This window comes from Cariama cristata, unplaced genomic scaffold, assembly GCF_000690535.1.
Source record: "Cariama cristata isolate BGI_N322 unplaced genomic scaffold, ASM69053v1 scaffold43182, whole genome shotgun sequence".
NCBI classification, from domain to species: Eukaryota; Metazoa; Chordata; class Aves; order Cariamiformes; family Cariamidae; genus Cariama; species Cariama cristata.
In genome coordinates this window covers 16,348-26,191 of record NW_009605192.1, presented here as the reverse complement: position 1 = coordinate 26,191, position 9,844 = coordinate 16,348, and the positions used below count along the sequence as shown (strand labels likewise).

Sequence of the window (9,844 nt, the reverse complement as noted above, 5' to 3'; positions counted from 1 at the left end):
TCTGTTAGCCTTTCCCAGTGATGCCCAGGCCGACCACCCTCACAGTGCTACCATCTTCTCAGTTGAATCATACATGTGGACGTTCATGGCAGTGAACTCACCTTTCCTCTTGCACCTAAGCCACTCAAGGAGGGAGAGCGGTGAATTGTGATTCAGCAGGGCTACCGCTGTTTGCAGAAGGCCATTTTTCTGAGTAACGGGAACTAGAGGGGGACACTTGTGCAAACTGACACTGAGACTCCTGCTGATAACAACCCTCCGCACAGAAGAGCCCATCTATCACCTGATCCTGAACACAAGGAAACGGGAAGAAATGTGTGGCAGTGGGCAGGTTACAAAGTGTGATTCCCTGTGGCTTTCTCCAACACCCTACCTCCATGGCTCTCACCACCTTCGCAATGCCCATCATCAGTCCCCAGCTACCCTCTGCAGCCACATGCTGGGGGCTCCCCAGCACCTCCACCCCACCAGCCTGAAGCCACCTTTCACGGGTCCTGGTGGGGATCCAGGCAGCATCCAGGGGTGGCCCCTTTCTCGTGCAGGGTGTCCTCCTGAGATGGCCACAGGCTCTGTCCTGTCCCTGCTCTCCCACATCAAGCAGACCCCCACAGGCATTTTATTATGAGGGAAAAAGAGCCACATACAAAACCACAAAAGTACATATTTTGCTCTATTTCAAGACAAGGCAGGTGCTGCAGCCCCTAGAAAATGCCCTGGAGTACCTGTGGCAAGGAAGCGAGTGGGTGCTTCACAGGCAGACAGTTGTTTCCAAGAGAAAGATGTTTTCAAGCTCCAAGGAAGTACAAGGAGGTGGCACTGGGCAGCAATGAGCCATGGGGTGAGGACCATCAGCTGGGGAAGGAGCCTGGCTCCATGGAGGCAGGGACAGTGCTGCAGAGAAGTTGGTCTCTGGGTCACCATGGCCTCTCACACCACCGTGGTGCCCCAGACCCCAAAGCCCCTTGCAGGGTGACACCTGCCTTCCCTCCCCCTGTGGGGAGCGGGCTCTAGGGCTTCACCGCAGCCTTCTCGCTGGACCCGTCCTCCAGCCGCCAAGGGCAATCGACATAGCGCAGAGCTCCGCTGACAGGGCCACGCTTGGCGGGATCTAGGGCCAGCAGGCTCCGCAGCATCAGGGCGGCCTCCGCCGTCAGGCGTTTCCAGTGGCGGGGCAAGTCCTCCTCCAGGCCCGTCTCCTGCCATAGCATGAAGTCCTCAAAGAAAGGGTCGTTTGGCAGGCTCTGCTCCCAGGGGAAGTAGCCAGTCAGCAGGCAGAAAAGCAACACGCCAAAGGCCCAAGCATCCAAACTGGTGTCAATAGGCACACCCTGGGCATCAGTGGTGTTGCTCAGCTCAGGGGCAGTGTAGGGGATTACCCCAGCCACCAGCTTGAGCTTGGTACCCTTAGGCCGCGTAAGCCCAAAGTCAGTCAGCTTGATGCGTCGACACTCGGGATCAAAAAGCAACACATTCTCAGGCTTGACGTCACGGTACACGAGCCCTCGGCTGTGGATGAACTCCAGCGCGCTCACGAGCTGCTTGGCACACTGCTTAGCGGCTGGCTCAGGGATCCCGTCCTACACAGGGAGAGAGAAAGGTGGTATGGCACACATGGGGCACCTTGGACGCCCTGCCAGCTGGGCTGTCACCTGAATGCTCTGCACTGAGGAAGACCTTTGCGTTTCTGGTCTTGCAAGCCTGAAGCTGCTTCAGTGCTGTAGACCTCAGAGAGACCCATAGCCCATTGCTTTTATCTCCCTCCCTCCAACCCAGCACAGGGGCCAAATGTTACAGTCCCAGTCCCCAGGGCCTTGTAGCAGCACTCACCCGGGGTTTGATGATAGAGATGAGGTCTTTGTGCAGTGCTGGCTCGTAGAGGAAGCCATAGTACTGACTGGATTCAATGGCAATTCCAAACATGCCAATGATGGCAGGGTGGGTGGCAAGGGAGAGCGCCACGCAATACTCATACAGGAAGGTGTGCAGCTTGGTACTGGCTTTGGGTAGCAGTTTGAGAGCCATGGGAGTCCCTGGGGATGGGGAGAGTTGGTTAGACTCCTCTGAAAGTCACCGACACCAAGGCTCAACAGACAAGGCACTGAGCAACCGTGGGTCCATGCACTCACATCCACAGGGAGATCTCTGGCCCAAAGCCTTGAGTGAATATATCCTGTGGACAGCAGGTCTGGGAGCAGGCACTGCCACTGGTGTGAGTTTTGAGCCAGTCAGTGCATGCACAGGAGCACTGGGCAGAGCAAGGGAAATTCAGGCTATTTGGGTCCGCCAATCTGAGCTGGAACTACTGGTGAAGAGTAGTGCCAGGGCCCTGTGGGCACTCATAGGCCTTAATGGCCTTGGTCAACCCCACCTAGGACGTCCACTCACACCCTCTGTCCATGGGCCTTAGGGCACCATTTAAGCTGAAGCTTGGGGCTTCACTCACTGCCTGAGCTGTGTGGTGAGAATGCTGATTTTCAGCTATATCACATCCATACCAGTGCCTGGCCATGAACCCTATCGATCCTGACTTGTGGATTGACTTCCTGGCTGGACCTTGGATCTGCCTCATCACTATAACCTTGCCTGATATTCTGGGCTGCCCCCTGGCATCATCTGCTCCCTGACTGGGTGCTATGGAATGGTCTCTGGCTGGGGAGGTCCCTGTCCTGCAGATCTCCCTGCGGACCCCCCACCATGCCTGGGCCCTGGCCCCAAGGAGCCACCAGCCCACCCTGGCAAGTGGAGAGGAGGCAAGGCACAGTAGATCATGGGGTGCAGTCAGTTCCTTACCTCTCTGCCTGTGGGTCACTAGCATCACGTGGCCATACTTGCCCCTGCCCAGCTCCCGAATAACCTCATAGTGCTCGGCCACCTCAGTGCGCACCAGGCTCTGAGCTGTGATCTCCAGGAGCTCATCTAGCACGGTTGGTGCCGCTGTTCCTGACGTTGCCGCCGCCGCAGCTGAGCTCTCGGCCATTGCTGAGTGCTGCAGAAAGAACCACAGCCCAAGTCAGGAACATGACAACATGCACAGAGAAAACCAGATCGGACACACCACGCAAACCCCACCATGGCAGGCGATGCTTCTGCCACTTAGAGCCTGAGCACTCTCGCAGCTGTGCTAGAGTTCAGCTTGTGCTTTTATACAGTACACCTCTGCGCAAAGCCTCTCATGATACAAAAGGTCCCTGTATTGAAGGGAACATCCTTCAGCCCTCTAATCCTCTCTGGCCTCCAGACAGAAGCTTGACTCTCTCTAATTGTAGTCTCTGGGACCACTCATTTCAAAGACCTGGGTCACCACCTCTCTGTGTCAGCTGTACTACAGCTTGGCCTGCCAGGCCACCTCTTATTCGAATTTCCAAGGTGTTACGCAACAAACAAAACATTAGCAGAGTTCCAGATTATCATGCATGACCCAGTCCTCTTGCTGTCCTTATCCTACTGCAGCAAGACCCTGTCTCTCTGCTCAGAAACCCACCCCTACCACTTAGTGAAGAAAATCCCTGAGGTAGCAGCAGAGAGACTTGCTAGCCCATGACAGAAAAAGGATTGCCAGTCAGAGGCAGTGTCCTCCGAGCAAGCCAAAGGGAGCTCAGTACCTAACACGACTGCTGACATGTCTGACCCAAAGTCACTCATCTGTGCAGTCAAGAAACTTAGGTAGGAAGGAAGCTCAGACATCAACAGCATTTTGAGTTACAGCCGGCTGCTTCAGACCCACTTCAGAGAAATGCTTTTTCAGTCCCCTCGTCCCCTCTGCCAGCTACAAGGCAGCATTTTAAGGCGCCTGTGTCAGCACTCTCTCCCTGACTACCTCCCTGTGCTCTGAATGCAGGCATTCCAGGCTTGAGAGCCCCTCCTGGCTTTGGAGCAAGGTCACAGAACTAGAGTCACAGGATAGTTGATGTCAGAAGGTACCTCTGGAGACCACCTAATGCGACTTCCTGCTCAGAGGAAGGTTACCTGTGAACTCAGAACTATGTCCAGTCCAGTTTTGAATATCTCCAAGGATGGAGACTCCACAACTGCTCTGGGCAGCTTATTCCAGTGTTCAATCACCTTTATGGTAAAAAAATCTTTTCCTATGCTTAAGTAGAAATTCTGTGTTTCAGGACCACTGCCTCTTGTCCTGTCACTCAATATCACTAAGACAACTCTGGTTGTGTCTTTTTTACAGGTATTTATACACATTGATAAGATGATCTCCTCAAGTCTTCTCCTCTTGAAGCTAAATAAGTCCCAGCTCTCTTAGTGTCTCCTCATATAAGAGATGCTCCAGTATCTTAATCATCTTCACGGACTGGATTCATTCCAGTATGTCCACATCTCTCTTCTCCTGAGGAGCCCAGAACTGGACCCACTACTCCAGATGTGGTCTCACTACTGCTGAGTAGAGAGGAAGGATCACCTCCCTCAACCTTGCCTAACGCAGCCCAGGATGCAACCCAAGAGCCTGAAGGTTGCAGCCATCTTGGATGCATCTTAAACAATGTGCAGTGAGACAGAGCTCTGGTGTAAAACCAGTGGCTCACACCTGCACCTACACACTCAGGATCTCTTCCCGTGAAACATTCTGTCACATGATGCCCTTTGGAGGAGGACCTCATGTTGCTAAAAAGGAAGATGGCATGCTGGGGATATGAGTGGGAGTAAAAAGAATGAAGCCTTTTCCCTTAGTTTTTACATTGCTCAATTTGTGACCAGAGACTTTTACAGTTCCTTCAACTTCAAGCCTCCACTGCTGCTAAATCTGGTCATTCTTAAGAATCCAGTAATTTAGCAACAGAATTATTTAAACCTAGAAAAACTGCAAAAAGGCTGGATTTGTACAGGAGTCTGGGACTATTTGTGGGAGAGCTCCCCTTCTTTTCCCTTCCCTTCTCTCCTAGACTGCATTGCTAAATCTTATCCAATTCAGAAATATCAAGTAATTGGCCCTAGTTTTCTGCAAAGGCTTTGACTTGGTGTAAGAGTCAACAGCAAAGTTAGTACGGTCCATAGGGAGTTCAACAATGAACAAGTGTGTGCATGGGAGGGGATGAATGGGAGGCTGGGGAGAAACTCACAGGGAAAGACGGTCTGGAAAGTATTCGAGAGATTTTGCTTTGATGTCCTGTTTGCTGCCCGGCCGGCACAGCTTGTGAAATTCCACGCAGCAAGGGCAACACAGAACCCACAAATGGACCCACTCTGCCACTGACGTTTCCAAACTGGTGTTGCCACATTTAGGTGTCAAAACTAATAGCTGAAAAAGACTTTTAAAGAGTCCTAGCTAGGAATATAGAGAAAAAACTTAACATGTAATAGACCTTTGAAAGGCATAGACCTCCACTTGATATTAGATAGGCTAAACCATGCTAAATAGGGAGTGGAACAACAAGAGAGAAGTCTACTTGTGCAGAACACATTAGATTTATATTTGTGAAAAAATATCAAAAGATCTCTTCTCTAAGACAGTGTTTCTCCTATCTCAAATTCATGGTCATATACAAGTTCTTGTCAGCAAATGGTTTACAATCTTCTCAGATAACTTAATTTTTCAAACTTGAGTTACATAAAATTTCTTCCCTGTAGGCTGGCCACCTGTTAGTGCTATCTAACTCAAAGGTTAGAATCTTCTTGCTGCATCCACTTAATTTATTATTCAATAACGACATAATTTTTAAATAGCTATTCATTAATCTATTTTTATTTGTGTTGAATTATTTATTATATGATTCATCTATTCTATTTTTTCTATGATTCATTACTTCTCTCCTATTTACTGTGTGAAAACTTGCTTTTGTGAATGGGAGGATATGCTTCTCTGTATATTCTTGGTTCTCACTCCAGCTTTAGGAGTCAAAATATTCCAGTCCATAAGCTTTTGCAATTAAAAAAAAAAAAAAAATAAAATCAAAAAACTCTTGTGTCCTTCCACTCCACATTTCAAGTTAACTGCAATACAGGTGGCAAGGATCTTTACTTCCATGCATGGCCCCACTGTCATGGGAGGGCAGATTGTCTGGGTGCAGAGTAGAGCATCAAAGTGAAACAGCCAGCTTGGAAAAATAGCTCAGTCAGAGGATATGGGTAGAGTGTCTTGAGGGACAGTGACAAACCTGTGGGTCTGATCAGGGCTCCACATGAAGGAAGCCCCAGCTGCAGTCACTCCAGAACAGTTTACAGGTTTTGGCCCTTGCTGCCCTTGAGGAAACTGATTACAGGACACAGTCCTTACTTGAGGAAATAGCCACAGTTGTCACGTCTTTCTCTGAGATACCACTGCCATTAGCTAGGAAGTTAAGCGAGGGCCAAATTTGGGTCATCACTGAGTGGAGTGTGCCTGAGTGCTCTGCACCTACCCCTGTTACCTTCTAGAGTGCCATTTGTCCCTTGCAGAGTGATGAGCACTGGGGAGGAGGCCACCAGGACCCTGGCCAGGATGCACTCACCATTTGGCTGTGCTGCATTGAAGGCAGCAAGCAGGGTCCTTTTCAAAACTGTTTTTCCCTCCACTTTCCTTCCTGTGCTTCATCCCTGTTAGAGGTCCTGCTTCCAGGCTGTTGACATGTGAGAAACTCTAGTTCCCCAAAAGAGCCTCTAACTACAGCAGCAAGAAATTCACATCCTTTCCACCACTGGGAGACGTTTCCCAACTTCCTGAGGAGCTGAGGAGGAGTTAGCCTATGGAGGTAGAGTGTTTTAGTCTAGGTAATGTTATTCTGGTTCGTCAACCAAAATGATTATATATTTGGTCCAGAAAAGCACTTCATACGTGTTAAGAGCCAAAGACAGTGTCATCTCTGTATAACAGAGACGGTGCCATGACGACAGAATCACAGAGGTGTTTAGGCTCGAAGGGACGTCTTGGAATCATCTAATCCAATTCCCCTGCTCAAGCAGCAGCCACTGAAGCAGGTTATCTAGGAAGATGTCCAGTCAGGTTTTTAATATCTCCACAGATGGAGACTCCACAATCTCTCTGGGCACCCTGCCACACTGTTTGACCCCCTTCACAGTAAAAGAAAAAAAAAAAAAAAAAGTGTTTTCTTGTGTTTAGATGGAATTCCTTGTGTTTTAATTTGTGCACATTGCCTCTTGTCCTGTCAGTGAGCATACTTTTGCACCACCTTTAATAAAGCACATTTTGCTCAAATGGGCTTAGTGTATCAAGTAGTTCAGATCACTTGGTGTCTCTGTTGTTACCAAACCACCACCTTCATTTCTGTCTAGGGGCTGTGTAAGGACCCTACCTGTGGGGGTTTCCCATCAACCTCTAAATCTTTGGTGGGAGTTCAGAGCAGTTCTCAACCTGGTATTGGTTCGCACAGAACCTGCCAGAAACGTCCCATTCACTGATAGTTTCCTGATAGCTGTCTGTACAAATTCACCCTGGTATTGGTCAAAATCAATAAGCCACACATTTTTAATGGATTTAAAAATAAGCCCAGCATAGTGGAAATTATCGTATATTATTGGTGTCCTCACCCTACACAATTAATTTTGTTAAATCCTGACTCTGTTATAATACTTTTACCTTTGTCAACGATCTAGAAAAAAGCACTGAAATCATCCAGAAAATGTTTGCAAATGACACAAAATGAGTTTGGGTAGATAATGCATTGCTTGATAAAACTAGTGCATGCACATACACACATACAAAAGTGTTTGAAACAACTAAAGAAGTCAGTAGTTTAGTCTGGCATTGAGTGACAGAAAAAAACCCCGAAATGTCGTATCAATCAGACAAATCCAAGTTCTTCATGCTGCTTTGTAGATAAAGTGGGCACTGTTTAAACCTAGAAATGTAGATCTGGTATAGCCTCACTTCCTTTGCAGGTCTTAATATGTAGGATGATACAGAATTGCACTAAAAATAATGTACAGTGAAACAGATACACATCTTAATGATACAGATACAAGTCTAAGAAAATAATGGTACAAGGGTTACTGATGCAGATTCCACTTTTGCATTCACTCAGCTGCAGAGAATGCCCCAAAACCGTCAGATGCAGGAAACATCAGCAGCGAGAGGGAAACTAGCATTTTCCAGATGCTAAATTAAGAAAATAAGCTTCACTGTAAACAAAAAAATAGACATATCCATCCAGCTTTACATAGATTAAGACAGATTATAACAAAAGAAGAGATCTGTTCTGAGACGATATACCTCTTACAGTGAACTCTAGTTTCTGCAGAGGTTCCTACACACAGATGCCCTGAGACAGTCTGAAATTTAATCTCTGAAAATCAGCTGAGTTAGGAAAGCTGTATTTCTGAAGAGCTGGCCACCTGCTAATGACTTCTGCACTAGAATTGAGAGTATCGTGCACCAGCGGATTTTGTATTTTTATCAGAAATGCATTCCTTCCATTTGCCCTGCTTTGCATTCTTCTTTATCTACTTTTTTATTACGTTTTTTTGAATGTTAAAAATATACCAATGTGCAAACCTGGTTTCTCTAGGATAAATTTTCTGAACTCTTCTGGAGACCAGCTGATGGGTCAACAGAAGTAGCTATTGGATGTTTTCTGTCTTTTTAATGGTATTGTGAGACGATGGTTCAGCAAGCTAGTGCTGGTGTCCATAGTTTGATGGAAAAAGGACCAGAGAAGAACCATGAGAATGACAACAGGGCTGACAATTATAGGGGAAACTTCCAGGGGAGCAGTTTTTTTAGCATATCAAATAGATACTGAAGAAGCGCCTCTATCATCTGTATGTACCTTTGTGGGTACTAGAATTTCACTAAAGAAGGCTCTCCCAATTAAGTAAAAGTATTATAATAAAACCAATAGTTGAAGTTGAAATGAGGCAATTTCAGACCTCAATTGCGGTGCAGATTTTGTGAAGAAGGATATTTGCCCCTAAAAATCTCATCAAACACTATGGAAGAATATCGTTCCATCTCTGGAACTTTTAACTCAAGAATGGCGGGGTTGTTTTACCTTAAAGGTCCGCTGTAGTACAAACCACACAATACAGGCAAGGAATCAGAACAGATTATCGCAGTGGTTGTTTCTGGCCTTATTGCTGATAGATCCATGAGCTTCTTTCTAAAACTGGTCAGCAGGCTAGTGCTTAATCTCACTGTGGAAAGCCGCCTGACTGTCCCCTTAGCAGAACTGCGTATTGCATATTGCTCTGCTCGGGCAGAAACACCTAGCAGCCTCCCCAGAGAGAGCCCCGTTAGCCTCTCCCCAGCAAGCAGTATACCACAATCTCTGCACAGCAGCCTCCTCAGACAGAAATTGGCAGTAATCTCGCTGGGACCAAGTCACATCACACCCTCCTCCCAACCAACCAGCCAGTACCACCGCACCATCCCACTGGACACAAGCGAACACAAAGCAACATTTTGGGGCACAGCCACCTAACGAGCTCACCATCAACCAGATGTGGGAAATGGGTGCACTCCACGTTGTGCCGGCACGCTACGCCAGAGTCTCCAAAACCAGTTGGTGAGGGGTGGGTGCCCTTTTACATGCTTGTCCAGTCTCCTTCATCCTGCCACAGCTATAATTTCTCTTCCCACACTCCTTCCCCGTCCGTACTAAGCCTCTCACCTTCTCCAGCAGCGCAGCACTGACGGCCGGCCGTGGGCTGCCTCGCTTCCCCCGCTGCAGCCTCTGGGCTGGGTTCAGCCTGCGCCGAGCAGCCGGAGGGGACTGCCAGGCATTACGGGGCGAAGCGTGACGCTCCGCCCCTTCCCCATGTCCCTGGTCCTGGGGGCACACTGCCTCCCTGCTGAAGGTGACCTCTGGGAGGGAAGAAAAGAGGGGGAACGGGGAGAAGAAGGGGGCTATCCATCTGCCCTCTTTATGGAGAGGGAGGTGTTGCAGGGATCAGGGTGGGGTTG

General features: G+C 48.3%; 1 protein-coding gene across 1 annotated transcript; it reads right to left on the bottom strand.

The window, feature by feature from the left end:
• Window positions 1-1,007: 1,007 nt before the first annotated feature.
• Window positions 1,008-9,611, bottom strand: LOC104156344 (serine/threonine-protein kinase SBK2-like). Its single transcript, XM_009695857.1, has 4 exons — window positions 9,552-9,611; window positions 2,791-2,986; window positions 1,828-2,030; window positions 1,008-1,577 (listed from the first exon to the last, which is right to left on the bottom strand). The coding sequence occupies exons 2-4, from the start codon at window positions 2,975-2,977 to the stop codon at window positions 1,008-1,010; spliced, it is 960 nt and encodes a 319-aa protein (XP_009694159.1). The 5' UTR covers window positions 2,978-2,986; window positions 9,552-9,611.
• Window positions 9,612-9,844: the final 233 nt, after the last annotated feature.

Coding starts and splice junctions, on each gene's coding strand:
- LOC104156344 (XM_009695857.1), bottom strand. CDS start 2,977: ATGGCCGAGAGCTCAGCTGCGGCGGCGGCAACGTCAGGAACAGCGGCA. Junction 2,031..2,790: donor AGTGACCCACAGGCAGAGAG/GTAAGGAACTGA, acceptor CCCCATCCCCAG/GGACTCCCATGGCTCTCAAA. Junction 1,578..1,827: donor TCTCTATCATCAAACCCCGG/GTGAGTGCTGCT, acceptor CTCCCTGTGTAG/GACGGGATCCCTGAGCCAGC.